Source organism: Melozone crissalis, unplaced genomic scaffold, assembly GCF_028551555.1.
Source record: "Melozone crissalis strain CALT ecotype California unplaced genomic scaffold, PUWL_Pcris_2 ptg000068l_1, whole genome shotgun sequence".
Classification (NCBI taxonomy): Eukaryota; Metazoa; Chordata; class Aves; order Passeriformes; family Passerellidae; genus Melozone; species Melozone crissalis.
In genome coordinates, this window is record NW_026535846.1 from 18,191,260 (window position 1) to 18,218,486 (window position 27,227).

A 27,227-nucleotide genomic window follows, 5' to 3' on the forward strand; every position below is an offset into this window, starting at 1 on the left:
AGTGCATCCTCCTCTTGCTTTGCAAAGGGATGAGGAGCAGGGAGTGGTGCTGAGGATCTGTGTGCTGGGCCCCACAGCTCAGAAGTGGGTCAGTCACCAGCCTGTCACTGGCACTCCCTTTTGGTGTCACTTAGGGAGCAAATAGGGCATCGATCCGTCTGGTAGCAGCCCAAGATTTTAATTACCAGTGTTCTCTGGGCTAAATCTGTGCCTTTGAAGCATCATCAGCCTAAAAAAAGCTTCACAATGGAGGAATTTGACCCAATACATTCTTTCTCCACTGTTTTGTTAAACACTGTTGCAGCTACCTTTATTTTTCCAATGATTCTGAGCAACTCAGTTTTTGATGCTGTTTTCAAGAGAGATGAAGATAACTTTTCCTGTTAATCTCTTTTATAGGAAGCTTTAAGCAATTGTAGAGCCTTATTTGTCCCACCCAGGTGCCCTCTGTTCCTGCAGCTCTGTATTTAGCCCAACAAACTGGGTGCTTTGCTTGTTTCACCAAATGAAAACCGATTTCCAGTGATGTTTGTGTTGTGTTCTTTGCATGGACATTGCAGAAATCCAGGGAAGCCCCCTGTGTGATAGAGTTGTTTCAGGATGGGGTTTTTTATGGGATGTGGGTCTGTTCTAACAGCAGTGAAGGTTATTTTTTTTCTCTTCAAGAGAGGTTTATGAGGGACTGGGAGCCAAAACACATCAAGAGCTGGGACTAAAACGTGAGTTGTACCATTGGTCTGAGGGCACACGAGGCATTTCCTCAATGAAGCATCCACAGGAGGAGCCCCTATTTGGGCATGTGGCACCAAAAAGCACCACTCTGCAGTGGGATCTCCCAGCTGGAAGCTGATGGACCAGGGAGTGAAACCAGCCTGAGGTGGAAAGTTTGCTCCTCCCTTTGCATCCTCCCCCACGAGCTCTGGTGCCTCCAGCAGCGCTTCCAACCACTCACCCACCACAGCAGGAGCAGCTGCGGCTTCCCGGGCCATGGAGAGCCAGGGGTGCAGAGCTGCAGCTGTCCTGGCTGGCTCCTGGCTCTCCTGCATGGTGGGAGCCCTGGAGGACGTGGGGCTGGAGAACATCAGCTGGGCTGCCGAGGACGCGCCGGGCAATGAATCCTCAGAGCACGCCTTCTTCTCTCTGGATTATCAGCACGTCCAGGTGCCCTTTGAAATCACCCTCTGGATCATGCTGGCATCCCTGGCCAAAATAGGTGAGGCGTCCTGAGAGGATGAGGAGGGATGGGGAGTCTCTGTGGAGGTGGTGTGGCCTTGCTCCATCTCTGCTCTGGTTTGGAGCCTGAGGTAACGTCCCAAACCCTCGGAATTCACACGCTGTGTGCCAGAGACACCGCACAGGTGGGAAACAAGTTGCATTTTAGGGAAATGTGGTTTTCCATCTGGAAATGGTGATTTTCCATCTAGAAATTCACACCTGGGAGTGCTGTTGCTGTTAGAAGGAAAAATACCGGATTTCCAGGAGGAGGAATTTGATTTAACTGCAGGACGCACCAAGGTGTGTGTTCACCTTGATTTCCTTGCCAGCCCCGCTCTGTGCAGGTGGTCCACTGGCATCTTCATCTTAAAATGAAGATTTCTTATTCTTCTAAAAGTGCCCTGTGTCTGGCCAAGGAATAATTCCATCCACGTCCAGGCTGCCTAAAATAAAATCTCAGTGCGTTGATTGTCTATGCAAAGTCATCTAAGAAAGATTTATTTTCCTCTGAAAAACTGGGCACAGGCAAGTGAAAATTATATAAAAATATTTTTCTCCAGGAATTGTCTTAAATTCTGTTAAATTACTGCTAGAAAAGTTATCTTAAGGCATTTTTTCCTTGTATTTCTTTTCCTCAGAATGGAGAAATTTCTAAGATTGGGTTTGATTAGAATTTTTCAGATGGAAAGAGTCTTTTTGTTTGACTAATTTCATGCTTCATAATGAGACCCTAATTCTAGTCACATGCATGAAGGCATAATAATGATCAGAGATTTTTAAAAATTGTTATTTTTGTTCTAATTAGGTTTATTTCAATGACTTTTTCTTTTAATAACTCACCTTGTACTTGTGATGGTTTTTCTAATGTTGGGCATTGCACAAGACAGGCTTGATTGGACATTTTTTAGCTTTAAATGCTAATGATTAAATGCTATTAAAAGTGGACCTGTTTATAATTAATGGGAAGGGTTTTTGTGATTTTTTTTAATGTTTAGAAACTGTATTGTGTTTAAAATTAGAAATTGCTATTTCTGTTAGCGCTGAAGATGGGCTGCTGACTAGATTACATAATTAATAATTCCAAATACTGTTTTATTTAATGCAGATTATTACTTTTTGTTTATCACCTCAATAGATAATCTCTAACCTTATGCTATGATGAAATGAGGTCTGAACAGGCAGCAATTTGAGAAAGTTTGGTATTTTCAGTAAATTTCAGATTTTCTAACCAATTTCTGAGCAACTTCACCCTTGCTGTGTGAATTTATTTGTGCTGCTCCGAGGTGTAACCTGCTGACAGTGGGAGTGTGGGGACCTTGGGAGGGTTTGGGCTGGTGAGATAACACCACTTTTACCCTTCCCTGCCCTGCAGGGTTCCATCTCTACAACAAGCTGCCCTCCGTCGTTCCCGAGAGCTGTTTGTTGATCTTTGTGGGGCTCATCATGGGGGGAATCATCTATGGGTTAAACGATAGATCCCCACCAGTGATGGACAGCGACATCTTTTTCCTCTACCTCCTGCCCCCCATCGTGCTGGACGCCGGCTACTTCATGCCCAGCCGCCCCTTTTTCGAGAACATCGGCACCATCCTGCTCTACGCCGTGGTGGGCACCATCTGGAACGTGTTTGGGATCGGCTTTTCCCTGTATGGGATCTGCCAGGTGAAATCCTTCCGGCTGCAGGACGTGTCCCTGCTGCACAACCTCCTGTTCGGCAGCCTCATCGCCGCCGTGGACCCCGTGGCCGTGCTGGCTGTCTTTGAGGAGATCCACGTCAACGAGAAGCTGCACATCCTGGTTTTTGGGGAATCCCTCCTCAATGATGCCGTGACCGTGGTAAGGACGAGCCTGAGCTGGGGTGTTTATCCTGCAGAGGATGGTGCTGAGTGAGGGGATGGAAGAGCTGCTGAAAAGGAGGCTCAGAGAGGACTTAATTTCCCTCTGCAGCTCCTTGAGATGAGGTCATAGCCAGGTGGGGGTTGATCTTTTCTCCCAGGGAACAAATGGCAGGATGAGATGGAATGGTCTCAAGTGTCACCAGGAGAGGCTTAGATTGGCCATTGGGAAAAATTTCTTCATGGAAAAGGCAGTCAAGCATTGGCACAGGCTGCCCAGGGAAGTGGTGGAGTTACAACACCTGCAGGTGTTAAAAACCATGTGGATGTGGCCCTTGGGGACATGGTTTAGTGGTGAACATGGCAGTGTTGGGTTATTGGTTGGACTGGATGATTTTGGAGTGCTTTTTCAACCTCAGTGATTCTGTGATTTGTTGAGGGAAAAGTCATCAACAACTCTTTCTTGCAGAGGACTCCTGGTCCAATTCTCTGGCACTGAGGTCCTTGGCAGCATTCAGGTGCACTTAGGAGTTTTCAGGTTTCTCTTCGACTCTGTGTCTGGGGACAGAAATGCCCATGAGGGCCACAGCAGTCCCCTGGTGGGAGCCAGACCTCCTGGGCAGGAGGTGACACTGGCAGAAATCCCAGTATTTGTATTTGGTGTCATGACCGTGTCTCATGAACATCCAGTTAACAGCTGTTTCCCTCTGTCCTTCTCCCCCAAGGTGCTCTACAAACTCTTTCGCTCTTTCTGTGAGATGCCGACCATCAAAAGCGTGGATGTTTTTGCTGGAATTGGAAAATTCTTCGTGGTTGGGCTGGGAGGAGTTTTAGTGGGGCTGAGTTTTGGGTTCACTGCTGCCTTCACCACACGTTTCACCAAGGACATCCGTGTCATCGAGCCCCTGTTTGTGTTCCTGTACAGCTACCTGTCCTACCTCACTGCAGAGATGTTCCACCTCTCCGGCATCGTGGCGTAAGTCAGGCCCTGCAGCTCCTCTCTCCAGGAAAACTCCCTGCCTATATTCACTGAAAAATACCCAAAACCACTTTAAAATTTGGAAATCTGTGTATAACGAAGAGCAGGCCCCTCTCCAAGTGTCATTCTGTTTCCCAAATTGCACAACGATCGCTGATGGTGGATTTATGTAGGTTATTGAGGAATGTTTGTTTGAGCTCCATGGTTTTTGTTTGGAAAGGCTGGATGTTCCAACAGTGAGAGGTCTGGCAGGTTTGGCAGAGCCAGAAGAAGTGTCTTAGTTTATTTTGTTATTTTCCACATGGCCCAGTCAAAACCAACATGGGAAGAGTTACAAGGAGAATTTAGTCAGCTCCTTGGAAAGGTTTGATCTTGGTTTGCAGCACTTCTGTTCTCACATCCCCTTCCCCATCTGCATGTCCTGCCTGGCAGCCCTTGATGTGACAGCAGTGAGTGATGGGACAGGAACTGAAGCCTGAAATATTCCTGTTTTTTTGGGAGCAGAGGATTCTAATGGAAACCTCTGCTTCGGAGATTCCGACTTGGCTCCAGAAGCTCAGACACAGCTCATGTCTGGCCTCAGTTGTCAACCAACACCTCTGTCTCCAGCAACATTGGGAATCTGCTGGCCAATTTCAGCCAAAGCTGTCAGAGATCATTCAGCTCATTTAATTTTCTTTTACCTGGGTAGATCTTTTAACAAAATGAATAATTTTGAGCCAGATCGTTCAGATTTAAGGGACTAATTAAGCTTTGTGCTTACCTCGTTGGCCATCTCACTGTCAGAGCAGATGCTGAGACAAAAATAGCCAGAAAGACCCCAATGTTCACCAAAATCTCACCTTGAAAAGCAGAGAGAGAGGAAAACCAGAGGGATCCAGCCCTGTGTTCTATTGAGTGTGGTTCTCCTACCCAAACTGAGTCAGCTGGGGCTGAGGATCACAACCATTTAATATTCCCCCAAAGACACCAAAATGCACCTTCCCTGCATCAGTGGCTGCAGTGTAAACAACTGTGCAGCTGATGAGAAGGAAGATAAAAAGAAAATAAAAAATGAAGTGGGCTCCCAGCTCAGCACAGAGGTATCTGGGAGATCTATTTTCTATTTTAAAACTAATGATGTTGCTTTGGATATAAACCATTTCTGTGTCTTGCAGATTTTGTTTCCTCCACTGGTTAATAGGAACAATATTTGAGTGTTACTGAAAACAATTCCAGCTCTGGGAATAGGTAGGAAAAGCCTATTTATAGGAGTGCAAGACAGAACAGTGAAATAAATATGCTGCATAATCATCATGGAGCAGAAAACATTCAATCCTAATGGTGTCTCCTTCTATCAATCACAATCTGCTGTACCCATTATGGAACCCATTTGCTGTTCTTTTGAATAATGCATTTTTTTTCTAAAGCAAAACAATGGCAAAGGCAGCTGATTCCTGCACTGTGCCCTTCTAATTGCCAAATTATAAATGCCTGTCTTATAGATCTGGAGTTCAAACAATTCATTCTGTTGTGGCCAGGGAATACTGTATTATAAGAAGCAGCTTTTGGCAGTTTGTGTCTTTGAAAAATAATTTGATTGCCAAAAAATCAATTCTACATACTCCAGAAAAATATAAAAAAATCTGAATACAGCTCAGTCTGTGAAACTGTTCCGCAAATGGGTTTTAGTTGGCTTTTTTCCTTTCTTATTCTCTTTTTCCCTGCCCCTTGCTTTGGTGGCAGTGTTCATCTTTAGACAAGTTTATTCTCTTTCTGTGACTGTGCTGTGATCCCCTGTCAATACTCCAATAAGCATTCCCCAAAACCACAGCTCTGGAAGTCACTTGCCCATAAGTACTTGGATTTCTTAGTTTTTAACTGGACTATATTCCCCACTATTTATTGAGGCAGACACAGTAACAGAAGAATTTATTTTTTTTTCCAGTCTGTGGTTCAGTCCCTGTTGCTCTTTCTGGCAAAGCAGGCCAGACCTAAAAAGGATAAATCAAACCAGATCTGTGTTAGAATATTTTTATATACTGGTACATTTTCTTAGGAGAGGAAAGATGTGAACTCAAACATTTGGTGAAAAAGGGACCTGAATCCTGGTCTCCTACTGCTGGAAAACACGGGATCCCATTCCTCAGCAAAAGTGTTGTGCCTTTCCCAATTTTGACCTTTCCTATCCTCGGCTTTTGCCAAAAATCCTCTCCCTAAAGCCCAATTTTAAATTCAAACAGACCCAAATGTTTATCTTCAAAATAATGCAAAATGTTAGTGAAATTCTGGGGTTAAACAGGGCATTTTCAGTGCAAAGCAGTAATTAATTGCCTGGCAGTTCTCTGAGCATCTTTTAGTTGATAGTTCTGGGTGAGCTACCACCTCTCTCAACACCTTTGTTTGGGTCACTTACCTGTCCTGGTCACACCCAGAGCTAGGGACAAACCCAGGATCTGCTTCTCTGTTGGCTTTTCTGTGATCCAACATTGTGATGTTCCCTGTGGAATCAGTTTTCAGTGCAATAAAAATATGAATGGCTTTACCAAATGGCACTACAAGTCAGATCTTGGAAATTTAAAGCCCTTTTTCTATTCCTGCTGCAATATTTAGAACAAAAATGTTTTGGTCCAGATTAAAATATAAAAAAAACGGAGCTTCAGCACTTTGAGCGCTCAATTGTTTTGACCTCCTAGGATTGCTGGCCTGCAAATGTATTGATTTTTGACCTACTAGGATTGCTGGCCTGAAAATACATTGATTTGAAAAGCTGATGAATTAGGCTAATGCCATGTTCCCTGGAAGTTGAAGAACCAATTATCCATGAAAAATTGCCTGGCAATTGCAAGGTCAGAGTTTGGCAAAGTTGAAGAACTGGAAACTGCGTGTGGGGATGGGAAGAGCTGGGTGTTAGTTAGAGGTGCTGCTTTGTGCTCTGATAAAATTGTTCACCTGTTAAAATCCAGATTTGGACAGTTTGGGCAACGTATGAAGTATTTTATTGTCCTAGTGTTCCTGATACTCTTGGCCTGATGCAGGAAGTGACTCAGCCCTCAGTGAAATGTCTGCAAACCTCCAAGACTTGATGAAACTCCATTTTTTTAATAATTGATGTGTTGATTTTCTGTGTTAAAGTAGAAAAGCATCTTTTTCATTTCATATTTCAAACATATTTCTTTTCTGTTGTTTATTTTTCACTTCCTCAGCATCATTTCCTGTGCCATGGGCATGAAGCGTTACGTGGAGGCCAACATCTCCCTCAAGTCCCACACCACAGTCAAGTACTTCATGAAGATGTGGAGCAGTGTGAGCGACACCCTCATCTTCATCTTCCTCGGAGTTTCCACCATTGGAGAAAACCACGAGTGGAACTGGCCCTACATTTGCTTCACGGTCATTTTCTGCCTCGTTTGGAGGGCACTCGGTAGGGGAAATTGTGGATCTTGGTTTTTCATGTCTGTTATTGTTTATGGGAGTGAGGAGTGAGATTCCATTGGATGAGAGGGTGCTCTGCCCCTCCATCATCCTTTCCTGTTTACTCTGCAGTGTGATTATTCCTGATGGGAATGCTCAGACTGGACTGGGACATCCCAGCCAATGCTTCCTCCTCCATCTCACTCAGTTCCAAATATTGCATTTGGCTGCAGCTCCCTGCTCTGTGCACTCACTGGTGCTGGATAGAAGCTCTCATGGGATCTGTTTTATCAATGTCCCTTTTTTGCCATGATGTTCCTTTACCCTCCTTCATTGCCACAATCTCCTTTTCCATTTCAGTGGTTTTTAATCCCTTGGTATTCTCCCAGCAGGAGGGAATTTGTAGGTACACACCTTGGGGTGAGAGATCCATGAAAATCCTCTGAATTTAAGGGATTTAGTTCATAACAAGCTGGTGTACAGCAGCATCCTTCACTGGGAAGCTGGAGGAACATTCCAGTAGCTCTCATTCCAGATGAGATTTGGGACCTAAACTGTGAGGATGCTCCTGCTCGAGAATTTCAGCTCAGGGTTGAGAGTGGCAGAACTGGGGAATTGCTGAGGTTGGCAGGGGCCTGTGGAGATCATCTGCTCCAACCCCCTGCTCGAGCAGGGTCAGGCAGGCAAGAATGTTCCAGGTGGCTTTTGGTTATCTCCATGGATGGAGAATCTACAGCATTCCTGGAAAACCCATCAGGGTGTGTGACCAACCTCACAGCAATAAAGAGACCAAGGCTTGGTGATAACGAGGGGCAAAGCAGGAAAATACTCTCCTGATAACTCATCTCTGCAGTTTCTTTAGCCACAATTACAATGCAAACCCAAGTCCTGGTTCCAGGATTCGCTGGGCTCCCATTTTCATGCATTGAAAATGACCAGAAAAAAATAGATGTGCTTTGTTTCCATTCCCCTCAGTTGCATCTTGTGCTGGTTCCATGCTGGGAGAGGCTGGACCTCCATTTTTATGGTGCTTGGCACCTAATGAGTGCAGAGTGCCTCAGTTATGGGTATTTTTATATCTTAACAATATTTGTGAAAATAACAGCACACATTTTTGGCAAAGAATTCGAGCACTTACAAACGTTTGACAGGATTTATGTTTACAAACCAGTAAGTCAAGCAGTGAACTCGAATTTGACAGACACTTCAAGAAATTGTTTAAATAGGTTAGGCCATGATTAGCAGGGCAGAGCAGAATGGGGTTTATTGGCTGTTAGGACATGCCAAAGTTTGTTTTAATAACTGTGCACCGTACTTGGAAATGTGCTCATTAGTCAGTTTTTTATACATTCATGTGTTTTATTTCCATTAAGTGGTTTCTCTTAAATTATTTGCTCAGATAAAAGGAGTTCTCAGTGAATTTGATTTTTTGGGTTTTTTTTAGTTCAAAAATTCTTCATTGCAAGATATAAGAACATAGCAATGCTACAAAAGTACCCCAAAAATCCTCCCTAAGCACAGCCCTTCTGAGAGCAGCTTCAATTATGCAGCACATTATTAGGGAAGGGCTCAGGCTGCAGCCACCCTTTTCCAATCAAAATCTCCCTGGAATTAAATAAGAACACACAAACTAGGGCTAGAGATTGTCTGGGTGTTCCTGAGCAGGGTGTTCTGTCCTGCAGCACCTTCCTGGCAAGCTGGGAGGGTGAGAACTGGGAAGGGGCTGCACTGAGCCAGACTGGGAAACTCCTCCTTGGACCTTGGCCTGCTCTGAGCCATCCAGCAGCTCTGGATTAATTAATTAATATTAGTTAATCAATAATTGGATAGTTGGGAAGATTTCTTTGTGGATTGGGGTGCCAAACATTGGAATGGGCTGCCCAAGGCAGTGATGGAGACAGCAGCCCTGGAAGTGTTAAAAAAATGTGTGGTTGTGGCACTTGGGGACATGGATTAGTGGTGGCCTTGGCAGTGCTGGAGGAATGGTTGGACCTGATGATCTTGGAGGACTTTTCCAATCTTAATTCCAGGATTCTGGAGGTGCTTGAGGCACTGATCCAGAAAAGAGAGGTTCCCCCACATTTCCCTGCAGGAATTGGGGATTTTTGGGTGGGCAGTGCTGGGATTGGTGTGTAAACTGTACCCCAGTCCCTCACAGAACACTCAGTGCATTAAATGTTTGAGAAATGATTCTGCTGAAACCTGGGGAATTCCTTTGGTATGAGGAAGATCATCTAAAAAGGAAAGTAGAGCCCTTGCATGGCAGCACTGGGGCTCTGCTGATATCCAAACCCTGGGGAGATTTCCTCCTGCTCTTTCCCAAGGTATCTGCAGCAGGAAGTACATTCTGCTCAGAATGATTAATTGTATGTCATCTCTTGGAGCAAACTGGCCTTGAATTCGTTTAGGGAATGCTAATAATAATTTATGAGGAAGGATTAAATTAAGACAAAGGCCGGGATATCAGCTCAAGTAAATTTTGTTCCTTTAAATCATCGGCGCTGCCTGAGCGGTAGAGTAGGGGTGGATGTGATCTGAGGGAGGCTTTGTTTTATTTATTTTTTAAGTTGCAAAGAACCTTGAGACCCAAGTGCTTCCTGCCTGCTGGTCTGGGCACCAGTTCTGCAGAGCTCCAGAGATGGGGAAGGTGCCTCAGGGTTTAGTTTACTGAGTTCCCTATTCCCAAACATGCCCAGCTTTTTGTTTTCCTCACACTCCTCCAATGTACAGTAAAAGTTCAACTATTTTTAGCTGGAGGTGTGTGGGAAGATGTTTGATATGTACATAACAAATACACTGTTTTTATTTCTTTTGGAAACACCCTCTAGAAAAGAAACAGTGCTGTGGCTCCAGCTAATTCCTAACAAAAGTCAGTGACAGGAGGTGCCATCAGTTCTCAAAATGGCTGTTAATCTTTGGGAAATGGGATGTTTATCACATCCATTGGGATTAAAATCACGGCCTACTGATTTAAGGCCTGACTTTTTGTACCTTTCTGCATCTGTTTGTGCATTTGCAAATGGCTGTAAATCACAGCAATTGATGTGTCACCTCACCTGGCCTTCAATTTGTGTAGTATAAATCTGAGGGAAAGAAATAACATTAACACAAGTGGAATATAGCTACTTATCCAAGCTATTGCTTAGAAACTTTGGCAAATAGGAGGGCAATTTGTGGTTAAGTTGTTGCTGATGATTTGCCTCAAAAGCATTTGTAACCTCAGCAATTCAGTCATTTGTTAGCACCAATTAGAATAAATCAATTAATATTTCAGGACTGTAGCCAGTCAATATTTGTAATCTCTCCAATTAGAAATATGTTGGGGATTAAGTTTTATCTGCACAAAGCAAAGTTCAACCTGTTGAATCAGACTGGGAGAAAAGTTCCCCAGTGGTGTATTGGGACTATACCCCGTTGTGCCCTGGCTTGTCCCTTGTAGTTGGTGTTTCCCAATTTTGTGATGTTTTACTGGAAGATGTAAGATCATGAGTTTTCTCTAATTGTTCAATTTGACTGATGTGCCTCAATCTGCCTTCCTGCTTTCCAGGGGTTCTTGTGCTGACTTTCTTTGTGAACAGATTTCACGTGAACACCATCACCAGTAAGGACCAGTTCATCATTGCCTATGGGGGGCTCCGAGGGGCCATTTGCTTCTCGCTGGTTTTCCTGCTGCCCGACTTCCACAGGAAAAAGCTCTTCATTGCAGCAACAACTGTTGTCATCCTCTTCACCGTGTTCGTGCAGGTAAAACCAGTGTTGGGCTCAGATTCGGGATTGGGTCCCCTCCAGGGCCTGGTGGAGAAGGTTCCCCTCCCTCTCGCTGGGATTGTAAATTCTGGTGCTCCAACGCTGAGTTTTGAGGAATTGTGGTGCTCCAGGGCTCGGAGGAGCAGCAGCTCTCAGCGTTGCTATGACATCTAGTGGTAAAACCTTTCCTGCAGCTTTCTGTGGGATCTCGGATGTGTCCCTGCTCTTCTCTGACCAGCAGCAGGTCTCTAAGGGCTTCTCTAAAGTACAGCTCTTGGTTCCTCTGGCAAACACAGCCACATCTGAAGGAGGCTGTGGTGGAAAAGTTGGGGTTGTCTGGTGCTGGAGTGAGCTAGGTCAATGCCCACCTGCTGTTTATCCCAACAAGTAAAGAGTGGTTCTCCACAGGACTGAAGTGAGTGGGATGTCAATGTTTGGGAAAGATCTCATGTAGAAAAACTCCCTGTGAGCTCCTGGTCAAGGAGATGAGGTCCAAGAGGAGCTGCTGCCCAGGAGCAGAGCAGTTTCTGGGCCTTTGGGAAATGGTGGCTCGTGGTGGCAGCTGCAGAGTAGCCCCATGGCTGAGCATCACCCTCAGAGCAAACTCCTTCTGCTTTTCCTGACTGAGCCCCTCAGGTGGGTGTCGAGCACTGCGACAATGTGGAGGGTTGGGGTTGGTTTTGCTTCCCCACATCCACCCAAATCCTCATCCTGAGCTGGAGGATGGATCAGAGCGTGTTGTGCCAATGGGATCAGAGCTGGGCGCTGCAGGGCAGTGGGACAGGGCACAGCCTCAGCCTGAAAGGAGAGAACAGGGGCCACCAGCGGGGGAATGTGCTAAGGTGGAGCTTGACAAGCTTTAAAATGCAAATGTGGGTGAGACATTGAAAAGCGGCGGTCCCCAGGCAGCACCGCTCCCGAGCCTCACACAAAGGTTGTTCCACGGCAGCAGCTCCAGGCTTTGGGAAATCCAAGGGCTTTTGTGTAAGCTCAAAGCTCAGCTGGTGATGTCAGCCCCGTGCAAAAGGGTGAGAGTTGAGCAGGGTCCCTGTGTCACTGAGGAGCCCCCCTGACCCTCAGCCTTTCAGGAGCTCTGTGTCTGCAGAGGGCTGAGCTGGGCTGCAGGGACCTGCACTGCCAGGGCACCACCACAACAGGGCAGGGAAAAACAGGAAAATTATATAAAACCTGAGGCAGAATGATAGTGCTGGAGCTCAGCACAGAAAAAGGTGGGCAAATGTAACAGAACCTTTAAAAACCTTGGTTTGCAAATCAAGTTTGTGGTGCTGCTGCCAGACACATCGATGGATTATTGGGGAGGTAATAATTTTACCATCCCAGCATTTTTCATGGTCACTCTGTGTGGAAAGGGCAAGAGAAATATTGGCTGTGAAACAACTTCGGTGCATAGTGGACATTTTTGTTCTTGTTTTATGCGAAATGTTTTCTCTATATTCACAATCATCTCAATATACACTTGTTGGGGAGTGTCTGTATTAAAATAGGACAGAAACCAAGGCAGAGGTGATTTGGATCCTTCTAGGCTGGTTTGGACCATCCTGTCAGCTCAAACCCTCCACATCTATGATTCCCTTGGAAATCCTGGCCCTGCTGGCTGGAAACCCTCCTGCCACGCAGGAATGACCACCCCATTAGCAGCTGGGCTTGGCCACCCGTGGCTCTATCAGAGCATTCCACAAGCCAGGAAACTCCTCTCTTTTGGCCTTCCTAACCCAGTTACATGAGGCTCTTCCCACAACAAGGCTGGTTAATCATTTTGAGGAGGTTGCCTGAGCCATTGTCAGCTCCTCAGTGCTTCCAAGCAGGCTGGCTGTGTGCCACGAAGACCAGGAACTTCTCCAGGGAGCTCTCTGGGCTTGTCTGGAATGTCACAAACCTCCCCTCATTGTTCTGCCTCTTGGTGTGGTTTTAAAATCAAATACTGCTGGAAGTTCACTCCCTCAACTTACTGGCCCCTGACCTCTGCCATGAAATTCTGAGCAAATGTAATAACTGAGAAAGGGGCAGGTTGTTTGATGCCTGCACTGTCCCACTGGATTTCTGGAGGTGGAAAATGTGTGAGCTGTGATGGAGCTGTCAGACGCTCCCTGGGATGAGTTTTCCCTGGTGGATGGAGGAGCAGCACAGGGGACCTGCAGGTGTGCTGGGAAATGATGTGTGGCTGGAATGACACATGGGATTCCCTTAACAGTCCCAAATGCTGCTTTAAAATGGAAACAACTGCAGCTGATTATCCAGGAAGGCAAGAGGCCAAATTGCAGAGTCTCTGCTTAATTTTTGTAATATCGGTTATTCTGGAATTTGTGAGTTCTGTGTTATTGACTGAATAGCGACACATTTTTTATTGCTATTAGCTATTAAAATGACACATTAATTGTTTCTGCAATTAAAAATGTGTTCAACTCTTCTCCGTGCCAGCATTTGTGACATTCAGAAGTCATAAACATCAACTACTCCATCATTTTTGCTGTAAACATATCCTAGAAAAGTCATTTCATGCGGAAGCCGGACTAAGAAACACACCACAGCAGCATTTTAGTTCTGTCAGGAGGATTAAAGGATATTAAAATTTTTCCTTGACCCTTCCCACCAGGTGGATGCTTTGATGAGGAAGTTCAGCCACTGTCTGGCCATCAGAGATCTCTGGAGTGATGGCGTGTGACACACAGGGCTGAAGGAGTGAGCAGACAATTGCTGGTGGAGGCTCCGTGCTGAGAAATCTCAGGGATTATCCCCATTTCAGGCATTTGAACTTGGATGGTTTCGAGCCCCTTTCCATCTGGGAGGCCACGAGCATCAGCAAACCACAAACATAGCAATAGCAAACCACAGGCTTGACCTTGGAATTCTTGGTTGGCTTTTTGTGGTCTCAGAGAGGCCGGAAGAGGCGAGTTAAAATTTCTTCCCTCCATCCTGAAGCCTCCCTGTGAGTTCCTCTCCATTGACAGGTTCCTACCAGGAGCAAACAAAGTGTTTGGGGTACACCTGGGGGAACAGTTTCTAGTCCTGTTGAAGCTTGGCAGGTTTTATCCTGCCAGGAAAGCAGGGCAGGTGAGGGAGGCTGCTCAAACAGCAGAACAGGGTCACTGCGGCTCAGCCCCACGCTGCTGGCTTTTGTTCCAGTGCAGGAAAATTGGGTGTGAGGAAAGGCTGATTTCTGTGTCTGGTGGTTACTCTGCAGGGAATGACTATCCGCCCCCTCGTTGACCTGTTGGCTGTCAAGAGGAAAAGGGAGAGTGCTCCCACTGTGGGGGAGCAGATCCACATCAGGGTAAGTGGAGCATCCATCAACATGTGGCCAGAGCTTTCTGATATCTCCTGCAATGTGTGTTTCTCCAGGGACCCTGCAGATCTTCAGTTTTACCCAAATTTGCAAAATCTGCAGTTGTACCAGCCCCTTTCCATGTTGGAAGTCCTGTTCAGCTTCCTAACCATGGTTTTTTTTTTGGTGTTTTTTTTTTTTTTTTGCATTGTAAGAGCAGCCAACAATCAGGCTGATGTAACATCAGGTAGTGCACAAACATGAGAGAAAAAGATGATTTCTCGCCCAAAACTTTAAGCTCTGACCTAACTCAAATTTCTCTGGTCTCTGGAACAAGAGAAAGAAAATGAGGCTTGGTTGCTTTCAGGATTAGAAACTTTCATGTGTTCTCCAGTCCCATCACCACCATTGGTTCAGATATTTTTACAGAAAAATGAGGAAAGGGAAGATAAGTTTGGTGCTATATTGAAGGAAACCTCTGAAGTGCGCCATCCCTGGAATTATTCAAGGCCAGGTTGGGTGGAGATTGGAGCTAGCTATCTGGGATAGTGGGAGGTGTTCCTGCCCATGGCAGGGACTGGAATGAGATGAGATGTAAGTTCCCATCCAACCTGTGATTCTACATCCATAACTCAAAGGTGGGATTTCATTCCCCTTGTTCTCACCATGCAAATGTTGGTATTTGAAGAGGACTTCAGGGAGAGGCTCAGCTCCATGAGGTCAGCTGCTCTCCCACTCACCTGAGCCTTTGCATTTTCATCTGCATCCAATGGAAAATTAATATATTTCTGAATCTAATTGTTCAATCCCAGCCACATTTCTGTGGCTATGGCTCCTTCAGGAATATTATTGTCATTGTTTCTTTAGCAATAAAGCCATTGGGACTGAGGACATTTGTAAAACCTGTTTGGCATCCTCACAATGGGGTTGGACTGCAGGGCTTTGTCTGAGGTTAACACAGACTTTTCCAGTCATGAGCAGAGAAGATTTTGTTCTTTTGTTAGGATGTGAGTGGTAAATCATCTCAGAAATGTGTTTATTAGGAGCTGTGAGCTGAAAATGGCCATGCACCAATTAAGTTGAGAAGGTAAAAATGCAGATCGTTGGAAATCAAGGATGCAGAAGCCAGAAGCAGTTTTCTTACTCAAATTTATTTTGCCATCTGGATAGTTGGGATATTCTTGCTCATAGGAGTGATGATCAGAGTGTGTGAGTGTAATTCCAAAGAATCAGAATAGTTTGGATTGGACCTTAAAACTCATCTCATTCCGCCCCTTGCCATGGGAGGGACACCTTCCCTTATCCCAGGTTGCTCCAAGCCCTGTCCAGCCTGGCCTGGGACATTCCCAGGGATGGGACATTCCCAGGGATGGGACACTTCAGTGCTTCCCTCCAGAGCTGTGTTTGTGGAGCTCACAGCTGCCAGCAGCCATGTGAGGGCACTAAACCCACACCAGGCTGCAGGGCTGAGCCAGGTGCTCTGAAACTTTTCTGTCTCTGATCCCCCAAAAACATAGCTTTTAAAAAATCTAGAGCTTTAGAAAGTTCCAGGGTCAGCAGTATCTGAGTGTGGAGGGCAGCAGAGCAGAGCCCTCTTCCACTTTAGAGATGCCATTAGGAGGGAAAGCAGTTTGGGAAATTACAGGGATTTAACTTGGAGGTGGAAAACCCAACCAGGCTGGGATTTTTTATATAATTTAAAACAATAATAATGTATTAATATAAAGTATGATATGATTATTTTATTTAGTGGGAAGTGTCTGGGGGAGGGCAGTATTTATTATTAACATTTATGTGTTGCCTACATTTATATCCTGAAGACACTGATTCCCTGAGACAAATTGTCCTCAAAACCCCAAAAATGAGCCTTTCCTGCTGGCCAAGGCCCAGAAGATGGGAGCCATCGGCCCTCCTGTCCCCATCACAGAGAGCAGATTCACGGCTCTCTGCATTTATCCTCTGCTTGCCCACACTTGAAAGCAAGCCACTCATACTCCAGCACCATTTGATGAGGGCATGGAGAGTTATCCCAGTGCCTTCTCTCCTTGTTTCCCAGCTCCATATCCCGAGCTGGAAGCAGCCCAGGCCCTGGTGTGTGTGTGGCTTTTGCTGTTTGCTGGCCGCGTTCATCGCGTATGCAGCCGGCGTAGAGCAAAATCCTCTCTCTCTCCTCTTTAGTTCCTGGATCACTTGCTGGCTGGCATTGAAGATATATCTGGACACTGGGGACAGTATTACTGGAAAGACAAGTAAGGATTTGCCAAAATACAACTATGTACACGTGTAGGAAAAAAAAGGAGGTTGGTTTTTATTCCCAAAGTTTCCCCTGTGGGCAGCTGGGCCTTGCTCATCCTCGTGGCATGAGGGAGGGGACAGAGGGGCAGCTTTTCCTTGTGCAAGAGGACACCAGGTTTTCAGGCACTTCCCTGCTTGCAGACACCTCTTTTGCATCACCCTAAAAAGATTCTTTATCTTCTCCTGTTGTGTTTGTCCCTTCTTGCCCAAAGAAATCTGCTGGAAGCACCATGGCCATGCCAAGTTAACATTAAAGAGCTGAGTTTGCAGCACTGCTTGTTGTGGACTGAAATTACAGAAGATCTCTACAGATTTCTGTAGCAAAGTGTTCAATTTTCATTAAATTCTGGGAGTTTGCACGTTTTAAAATTTTTTAAAAAGGCATCAGAATTTATTAAATTTATTAATTTATTATTAGAATTTATTAAAATATACAAATACCATAAAATATACTAAAAAGACTATCTGCCAGGTTTAATTCCTTGGTGGTCCTGACACAGATGCAGCTGGTAGAGATTTTTTAGGAATGCCCATGCTTGGAAGTGCCACTAGAGGGTATGGGAGACACTGCTGCTGAGAAGCATCCTAACTCCTTGTGAGCAGATCTTAGAGAGATTGATGATCTCAGAGGTCTTTCCCAACCTAAATTATTCAACAATTTGAGCAGAAAAGAAGAGGAGATGGCTCAAGAGGGAATCTGGAAGTGTTGACGTCTGTGGCTACTGCAGATGTAGCATTTCTAGAAGAGTTCATGATATGTCTGGTACTTTTGGGGAGTTTTTAATTAGTGAAGTTTTAATATTTTGACTTATGTCAATGCAGAAATAATGAGGGACTGACCTCTTGGACCATCGATTTCTGAGGAGTTGTTAAAGGGATATAATGGAATTTAATGGAATATGGGGCACTCGTGGGCTGTGACCCTGTGCCTTGCTCAGGTCTGTTGGTGCTGGGGAGTCAGGGGAGAGGCCAAACCCATCTCATTTTGTTCTCCAACAGGCTGGAGTATTTCAACAGCAAATACCTGCAGAAGATCCTACTCAGGGAGTACGACCAGCCCAAGTCCAGCATCGTGCTGCTCTACGAGAAGCTGGAGCGCAAGCACGCCATGGAGCTGGCCCAGGCTGGGCAGCTGGGCCACGGCCTGGCCCACCCCTCCTTCCTGTGAGCAAACACCACCTCAAACCCAGCAGCTGGGGCTAAAAATAATGGGGTGGGTGAGCATCACCCAGCACTGATGGTGGCACGTGGAGGGCCGCCTGTATCCACACGAGTTTCAGGGAAATGGTGCTCTGAGGAAGAGGCTCCTGCCCAGTTTTGGACGGGTTTGCACTGTTAAATGTTCTGAATGGCCACTTCAGACCTCACAGATGGTTCTGCTCTGCCACAGCTCCCCGTGGCTCTTTTATCCACCAGGGAGCATATGGACAGCCCAGCTCTGATGCAAGTGCCAAATTCCTGCTTTGCCACAAGCTCCATCTGCAGAGATGAGCTGCTGGCCACGTTGGCTGTGGTGGGATCCCAAAGGGGCACTGAGATTTGGGGATACACTTCCAAAATAAGATCTTCTGCTTTCCTTTGCAGCAGCAGCGACAGGACTGTCATAACAGACCAAAAACTGGAGGACACTCCAAATCCTGATGTCCTGGACAACATGCAGGAAATATTGGCCAGGAACCTGTACCGGATCAGGAGGACGGTACAACTTCTCCCTCCATCCATATTTTAAGTGTCCAATGACACAAATTTCCTCGGTTATCTGAACAGCCTGAGCAGATGTTATGAATATTTCCATAATTACCCAGGATGTCTCTTTGTGAGGAGAGAATAGTTGGCTGTGTGGAGCCAGATCCAGTTTCCAAGTCAGTGGCACATTTCTGTTTGCTGCCTGACAGCTTTTGAAAGGTTCACCCAGTCAGCCTATAATTTCATGGAATATTTTCGGCATCGGTACCCGGCAGGGAAAAGGAGAAAGGAGGAGCACGTGGAACTCCAGGCACTGGGTTAGCACATCCAGCAGCAGCTCTAGGGCAGAGCAGGGATGGGGTGATCCTCATGGTACATTTTTCCCCATGGAAGAAAGCTGTGAGTGGGAATTGATCTGTAGAGCTTTTAAATCTACCCAGCGGTTTTGCCATGGAACTGGTAGCAGTGGTTAAAGGGCATAAACCCCACTTGCTGTTTACAGAGTCATGGATCATGTCTGGGGTTTCACACAGCACCTGGAATTGCTGTTCCTAGGGAGAGTTAGCCTTAAAATCCACCTAAGCCTTTGTTTTATGGATCACACACAAAATACAGAGCCCTCAGGGGTTGGGCTGGTGTGGGCAGCTCAGCACAGAGGGATCAGCCTGTCCTGATCTCCCTCCTGTCCCTTTGCTGAGCCGAGGGAAACAGTGGGATAAGGCTGGGAAGAACCTATGGACATGGTGGAGGGATGAAGGCACAGCTCCAGTTTGAGCTGCATTAATCCAGCCTAACCCCTTGCAGAGACAGCATTATCCCAGCTCCCACTGGTGCTAGTGGGATATTTCAGCTTAATTGGGTGGTGGCTGTTGAAGGAGGATTTATGATTCCCAATGATTTATATGGAAGGTGGTGTTAATACAAAACATTGGGGACTGAAGCTGTGAAGGCACCTTGAGCAGAGTCACTGTGGGTACCTGGATACCAGGTGTAACTCAGTCTTGTCATTCAGGGATTTCTTGGGTGACTTCACATAAATAAAAAGTTTGGAGTCCTGTTGGAGAAGATGAAACAGGAAAGCCTTATAAATATGATTGTCTGGCAAAAGATTTTGAGAATATGGAAACTATAAGCGAGATTGAAATGAAAGCAAGCTTTGAGATCCCTTAGTTACTGAACAATGGGAAAACAATGGTATGGCCAGCTGAAGGTAATCCCCTTTTGATGGAGCAACACCCTCTGCTTCCAGGCAGGTCCAAGGGTCCAAGCAGACCCTGCCAGCTTGGGGTCAAAAGAGGACTTTTTAGGGTTTAAAATGTAGCACAGTATGGTAATGTAATGATTCTTATAGGCTGTATGTAAATGCTATAGGATTTGTATCTTATACTAGATTGGTTAGTGAGAATCAGAATATTCAACACAGAAGAAGATTTATTGTATTGTAATGGGAACCTGGCTCTCTTACCCCGTTTTACTCTCTTGCCCTTTGACTCTCTCACCCTCTCGTCCTCTCTCCCCCTCTCTTCTCTCGGGCCTGCTCTGAGCTGTGGCTGCAGCTCCCAGCAGGGCCCTGCACCCAGGCCCTTTGCAATGAACCCCAAATCCCAGCAGGGCCCTGCACCCAGGCCCTTTGCAATGAACCCCAAATCCCAGCAGGGCCCTGCTCCCAGGCCCTTTGCAATAAACCCCAAATCCCAGCAGGGCCCTGCCCCCAGGCCCTTTGCAATAAACCCCAAATCCCAGCAGGGCCCTGCACCCAGGCCCTTTGCAATAAACCCCAAATCCCAGCAGGGCCCTGCTCCCAGGCCCTTTGCAATCAACCCAAGTTCCACGACCTGGCTCCAGAGATCTCTCGTCTCCGTCCGTCCTGACCGTCCTACCCCCCGACACTCCTACAAAGTCCCATCTCCCTTCCGTGTCTCTTCCCATGCCCACCTCTCCCACAGCAGTGCATGCACAGCTGGCTGGGATGGCTGCAGGGCAGCAGGAGGCTCCTGCAGGATGGCAGCGATGTCCCTGTGTCCAGCAGCTCCGTGTGTCACCCACAGGGCCCGGCGTACAACAGGCACACCCTGCCTGGGGACAGCGAGCCCGCGGAGCGCGCCAAGGAGCTCCTGATCCTGCGGCACAAGAGCCTGCTGGTGGAGCTGGGCGGGAGCGACACCTGCAGCAGCTCCAGGAAGGAGGTGAGAGGGAACCCAGTGTTGCAGAATGAGCCATTTGTCGGGTGCAGGGAGAACTTGAGATGCTCAATAGGAGATTAGCAAGCTTCGTTTATTGAAGAGAGCATCAGACACTTATACAGCAAGTAATAAGCTCATGAATATTGTGTAATTTACACTGTCTATTGGCCACACCACAACATCAGCTCTTCTCTATTCTTTAGGGGTTACATCTCTCTTTTCTCATGTCTCTTTCACTATTTGTTATCATACTACAGCTAGGCCCAAGGACACACTATCTTGCAGGTACAGGACTTGGAATTAGCCACAGCCTTGTACTTTTCCAATTCTTAGCTACACTCTCAACAGCACAGGCTGCTTTCCCCACAGCCTGCTCACTGCTGATGCTATTTCCTTCGAAACACAAATATTGTCATTTTAACTTAAAAAAGGCTCTCAATCCCAAATCGCATTCCAGTGAATAGGAAAAACAGCAAGGGAAGAACTGCCCCCAACCCAGCTCCTGGCAAAGCAAGGAGCCATCCCAAGCACAGCTCTGTTCAGTGCTTTGTGACTTCCACCCATGGTAGGAAAGCTCTTTACTTTTACTATTAACAAATGTCACTGACTGGGCTTCACTCTGTCGATCCTGAGGTCTGGTTTTCCCGTGTTTTCTTTTCTGGGAGATTTCATCGAACACAGGAATTTGTCTCCCCCATTGTTAGTGGTCCGGAGTGTAAATATTTGAAACTGCTCAATGTTTCCCTCCCCAGCTCAACTCTTTTGAAAGGACAGAAGCATTTTTGTGATCTTTCTTGTGCATTCTGGGGGTGAGTTCTTTGTTTTTAAACACATCTACAGTTCTGAGCAGGCTTGAAAGAAGTAAAATAGAAGGAAGTTTTGCTTACCAGATTCCTGTGAGAAATGAAAATTTTTCCAATTTACTGCTTGCAAAGTTCTGTTGGTTTATGTTCTGAATCAGAGGAGAAACAGGATTAATACAACGTCTGTGCCTGGTGAAGACTTTTGCTCTTTGGAGATTGGTGAGAGAAGCTGGGCCGGCATTTAGCTATGGAAAAGAAAGGTTTGCAGGAATGATGCATGAGGAGCAGGCTTGGTTTTTTCAGTTCCTCCCATCCTCTGTAACTCTTTAGAGGAAAAGCATTTAACCCTTGTCATATTTTGCTCCCAAATGCCCAGGTCAGCAGCAGTGCAGAATCACAGAACATTGAGAATTGGACGGGATCCATGAGGATCACTGAGCCAGCTCCTGGGCCTGCACAGAACAGCCCCAAGAAATCCTACTCTGTGCCTGAAAGTGTTGTCCAAACACTCTTTGAGCTCTGGCAGGGCTGGTGCTTGCAGTAATTGCTGAGCCATCCCTGAATTTCACTCACTTCTCTGAATTTTAGGTTTTGATGGCTTGAGCTGGAGCACTGTCCAAGTGTGAGCTGTGATCTCTAATCTGAGCAGCCAAGCTCCATCACTGATGAGAACAAAATGACCTTTTAAAAAGAAACAAATCACCCTTCCCTCTTTAGATAGTAATTTTCCATGACAGCACAAGAACTCAGGAGTGCTGTGGACTTTTTTGCACTCCAGTTTCCTTGTGGAAATGCCAATCATGGAGGAGCCCACCGGGAGCGGCAGCACCGCACCAAACGCTGCTGGTGCTCAGCCCTTCCTCCCCAGAAAGGTGTTCTGGCTCTTGCAAACACCTTAAAAGATTTAATTTGATCATTTACATGCTGATTGGTACTTACAATTCAGAATAGATAGGCAAGAACATGGCATGTTCCTGTAGAACATTTGGTATAATTAAACTTCAAAAGAGCAACATCAAACTCTGGCTGATTTTGAGCACGACGTTCCCTCCTTTAAGGATATTTGATTGTTAACCCTTGTGCTCCTGCTTTCCCCTTCTCTGCTGCATTTGGTGGGAAATCCAGGAGCTTTGGAAAGCTGTTCCTCCTGTTCCTTTGAGTGCTTGCAGCTGGGCTTTGGGGGAACAGAATGGTTTTTGGGGAATTGCAAAAGCAGTAGGATTCACTCTGTGTCTGTGCTGACTCGTGGATGATGGAAAAATGCCCTCTGAGGGTGGAAAATGCCCTGTGGATTATGGAAAATGCCAATTTGATGCTGAATACTGACTGTTTTGTCACTGGAGCCGCTTGTTGGTGCTGCTCACAGCCCTTCACTGCAGCCACCTTGGCTTTGTGCCAGGCCAAGGAAGCAGATGTAAATCCCAGAATGGTTTGGGTTGGGAGAAACCTTAAAGATCATCCAGTTCCAGAACCCCCCTGCCATGGGCAGAGACACCTTCCACTAGATGAGGATGTCCTGTCCAGCCTGGAGATGGTAGCAAATACCAGGAGCTGATCCCAGTGACACCTGTAAGGGTGGTTCTAACCCAAGAACCATCCCTCAGTGCCCGAAAGGACAAGCCAGGCCTGTTTTGTGTCACCAGCAGCTTTCCAGCTAATTTTTAAGAATAGCTGCCTCATTTACTGTGAAAAGAAATAAAATGATGCCCAAAAGTGATGGGATAATGCTCTAATAGAGCCCTGAAATATTAACACCATATTAATTTTATATATATAATATTATATAATATTAAGGAGGGTGGGTGAATGCTGTTACTTTCTGCTGTAGGAGGACAGATTGCAGAATTTGTCACCAGAAAGAAGGAACACTGTGCTAAAAAGTAGATTTTAGCCTATTATAAGCAGCTCAATACTTACCAGTTTTTGGGAAAAAACCAGCTACTCATGTTTCCTCCATGCCAAATTGAAAAGAAAATGGTATTTTCCTGATTTAAAAAAGCTATTAATGAAAAATGTCGATAGTGTTAGAGATTTTTCTGATTGTTAGATATTCCTTCTTTTGTAGTCCCACAGGGAAGGGTTTGGCCTTCCAGTTTTGAGTCAGCAATAAAAACTTGGATGCTGTTGCTCCCCAGGTTTTTCTGTTCTACATCTCACCACGAGATGGAAGCATTACAACTGTGTTTGCAGGCCCAGCTGGAAATCCAGGGACAGGGAATAAACTTCCAGCAAAGGGCCACTGGAACCCCTGTGGTGCTGGTGAAACTCCTGCAGTTCCACTGCCAGTCTTGGGAAAAAAGCTTTGGTGGTACCTTGAGCGTTAGGAGATGAGGGAATAATTTAAAAAATTTGCTTCAGTAGAAACCCTGTTTTTTTATGTTTGGTTTTTTCTGTTTGGTTTTTTCTGTTTGGCGTTTGAAAACCCTGTTTTTCTTGTTTAGTGAAGCTGCTGAGAGCTTTGCTATTAAATATGAAGCTCTTGTAGCTCAGTTAAATATTTTATTTATCATATTTTATTAGGGCTGGTTGGTCTTTTCCCCCCAAAGAAAATCAGGGATGTGTGGGAGAACTTCCCTGTTTGGGTTGGTGACTTCAGGGGCTTTTACAGCATGGAGAGGGGGCTCTTGGAGCCTCCTCCAAGGAGAGTTTGGAGAGCAAACAGGGAGAAGCAGCAAGAAAAGAACAATCTTCCTTCCTCCAGAGCAGGTTAAATGATTTACACTAGGCAGAAGGACCTTGGCAGGAGAACGAGGTGACTTCAGCTCTGAACCACAGCCCAGAGGATTAACTCCAAGACTATCTATTTCCAGCAGAAAGTTCTCCTTCCTCTGCCTAAGGACAAAATTCCTGCCGAAGGCTGCTGCTTCCTGGAGCCGTGCATCATTGCTGGCTTCCAGCACCGGCTGCTTTTGGGGCTGGCCTTATTTTAGGCAGGGATCCAGCCCAGCCTGAGCTGGCAGGCCAGATTCTGAGACCCAGGACAGCTTTTATTTACCACGGAGCACCCAGAAAATCCTTGCACCTGTAGCCAGGCAACTTGGTCCTCTTTTCTGCTGCCAAAACAGGAGTGCACTCCCCCAGAAGGAGCTTATTTGGAGCTGCCTGCGAGCCATGTGCGTAAATGACAGAGTGCCTTTGGTAATTATGTCAGAGCCCTTTCATGGAGCATGCTCTGAGAACCGCTCAATGCCCCTGGGAATGGCTTTCCAGGGAGCTGCCGGAGCCGGGAAGGCATTGTTATTAAAATGGTCAATAAAAGGGAGAACAAGGGATGCAGGGCAGCGGTCCTCGTTAGGGGAGGGAGGAGAAGGAACCGAAACAAAACAGAAAACCAGGCTGGGAGGTGTCCAGAGTTATTTTGGCAGTCTGGGTTTCTGGACTGAGGTGCCAAATCGCAGCTGTGTGAGAGACTTATTCCCAGTTTGCAGAGGCGCTGAACAATCCAGGCGGCATTGTGCTACCTGATTTTTATTTTTTTTTCATTCCTATTTTTTTGTCCTGGAGGGTGGAGATTAGTACTGGAGTGAAAGGACAGGGAGCTCGTTAGTGCCAGCTCGTTACCTGCCTCCTTGGCCTGCAGCCAGCGTGGGGAACAGCCAAGGTGAGAGACATCCATATCCTGGGGACAGCTTTGCCTTCTGCACTCCCTGCCCCATTCTCTCAGCTCCAGGGCTTCCCATCCTCTGCTGAACCATTCCTGGGGAGCTCAGACCTCTTCCAGAACTCAAAACATAATTGCTGTATTGTGCCATTTTCATTCTTTAAGCCTCTGACACTGGCTCGGTTTTATTTCTAAATTCTTGATGCTCCATAAAGACCTTGTAATGTTGTTCAGAGGAGCTGTAAATGCGCCATCCCTGGAAGGGTTTTAGGCCTTCAGTTTTGATGGAGCAACTTGGTCCTGTGAGAGGTGTTCCCACCCACAGCACAGGGAATGGGATGATCTTTAAGGCCCCTCCAATCCAGGCCAATCCATGATTCTATGTTGTACCAAATCGCCATCTGCAAATACTTCCTGCCATCTCTTCAGCCTATTTTTAGCAGTCCTTATTTTTTTCGTTGTTGTTATTGTTTATTTTTACATGACAAAAGTGAGCCGAAAGGGAGTGGAATCCTTAGGGATTGCAGGTTTAGGAGGCAGGAGTGTTGTGGGCAGGTTTCACAGGGCACTGAAGTCCTTCTCTCCCTCAGTCGCAGAAGGAGGACTCGTGCTCGGCGCAGGGCGAGCCCAGCCCGCAGCCCAAGCTCTGCCGCTCCCTCACCGGTAAGTTGGGGAGCTGGGGCTCATTCCCTGCCCTCCCTCATCCCCGTGGAATGGCCAGCAGGTGACAGGGAGGTTGTGGGACAATTTTGGGCTCCTGAAATGAGCGTCATGGGTGAGCAAGAAGAGCTGAAAGAGCCCTGGTGCCCCCTCTCAGCCCACCTGAGATTGGTGTGAATGGTTTGGGCTCTTTCAAAGCCATCTAATCCAACCCCTCTGCCACAAACAGGGACTTCTCCAACTATGTCAGGTTGCCTCATCCAACCTGGGATGTAGCTGTTTTAATCCACAGTTTACCGGGAATACTTCAGTAATGTTCTTCCTGAAGAAAACCATGACTGTAAGCAGAGAAAAGTGATAAACCCCATTATTTCTGGGTAAATATTTTTTCCACCCCAAGGAAAACATGAACACCATGGCCCCTGACATACAGTGGTGTCAGACCAGAAGGAGATTGTAACCCTTCTGTCATGGTTGCACGTTCATCCCTGTCAAGCAATCCCATAACGTGACAAGAGGACATTCCAGGTGCTCCAGCAGGACACCTGCGTTGTCCAGAGCTGCTTTAAGGAAGTCACCAATGTGAATTTTTGCTCTGCGAAGCTGCAGATGTGGACTGACAAAAGAATGACGACACTGATCCAAATAATTTATGTATTTTGAAGTGTAAACCTGGGTTGAAATCACCTTTTTTTGGCTTTTCCTTCCATGGAAACACTGTTCTTTTCTCCTGTTTTATAACTGGGAAGTGGAGTAGAACAGCTCATCCCCAAAGAGCACGTGGCCAGCTCGGTGTCCTTCATTCCTGCTGAACCACAAAGAAGGGTGTTTCTTGGGGTGTTTCTCAGGATGTTTCTCGTGCTGTTTCTCTTCCCACAGTGGGGAACACGGAGAAGGTCCGGGAGGGGAAGGAGAGCCGGTCCAAGTCCGTGTGTGCCATCCCTCCGCGCCAGCCCGGCACGGGGCTGAAGGAGCTGACTCTGGAGATGTACAAACACAAGGGATGCTCTGGCTCCCCGTGAGGGCTCTGACTCCTTCAGGGAGGGCTGCTGCATGTGTAGATAATGTAAATAAGATGCACGTTGGAAAGGACAGCATGGACAGGGTGGAATATCCAGAGTGGTTTGCATGGAAAGTCGCTCTTATTGCCCAGTGTTGGGTTTTCTGTGGGAACTGAGAAAAAAGATGCCCAGCAATGCCAGGGGACATTTCTAAGGAATTTATAGGAAAAATTAGCCTGTTCAGTCTGGGAAAATTTCTGAAACTGCCTGCAACTGCAAGGAAGGATGTTTTAATAAGGTGAGATATGGGATCTTCTCATTAGTTTTCAGGGATAGGCTAAACAGCAGGGAGCATTTGGATTATAGGTTGGGAAAAACTTGATAATCTCAAAGAAGGTTTTATTAGGGGATGGAGGAAAGAGCAGAAACAGCAACAGATTTCTACTTCTCCTCAGGAATTGATGGATCCTGAGTGCAAACATTAATCTCATGAAGCCCAAAGTTAAATGACATGGTTCAGTAAGGGGCTGTGTCTTACCTGAGGGA

The 27,227-nt window shown here is 46.3% G+C and overlaps 1 protein-coding gene across 1 annotated transcript; it reads left to right on the forward strand.

Moving 5' to 3' along the window:
* The first annotated feature begins 987 nt into the window (after nt 1-987).
* Nucleotides 988-26,702, forward strand: LOC128945858 (sodium/hydrogen exchanger 2-like). The gene is made up of 12 exons (XM_054289750.1): nt 988-1,213; nt 2,588-3,051; nt 3,776-4,026; nt 7,215-7,432; nt 10,970-11,166; nt 14,372-14,461; nt 16,631-16,701; nt 17,747-17,911; nt 18,332-18,446; nt 20,482-20,619; nt 25,611-25,683; nt 26,560-26,702. The coding sequence occupies exons 1-12, from the start codon at nt 988-990 to the stop codon at nt 26,700-26,702; spliced, it is 2,151 nt and encodes a 716-aa protein (XP_054145725.1).
* Nucleotides 26,703-27,227: the final 525 nt, after the last annotated feature.

What these genes read in the sequence shown, in the direction of transcription:
- LOC128945858 (XM_054289750.1), top strand. Translation starts at nt 988, where the DNA reads ATGGAGAGCCAGGGGTGCAGAGCTGCAGCTGTCCTGGCTGGCTCCTGG. An exon ending in GGCATCCCTGGCCAAAATAG is followed by an intron (nt 1,214 to 2,587) that starts GTGAGGCGTCCT and finishes CCTGCCCTGCAG; the next exon opens with GGTTCCATCTCTACAACAAG. An exon ending in TCTTCACCGTGTTCGTGCAG is followed by an intron (nt 11,167 to 14,371) that starts GTAAAACCAGTG and finishes GTTACTCTGCAG; the next exon opens with GGAATGACTATCCGCCCCCT.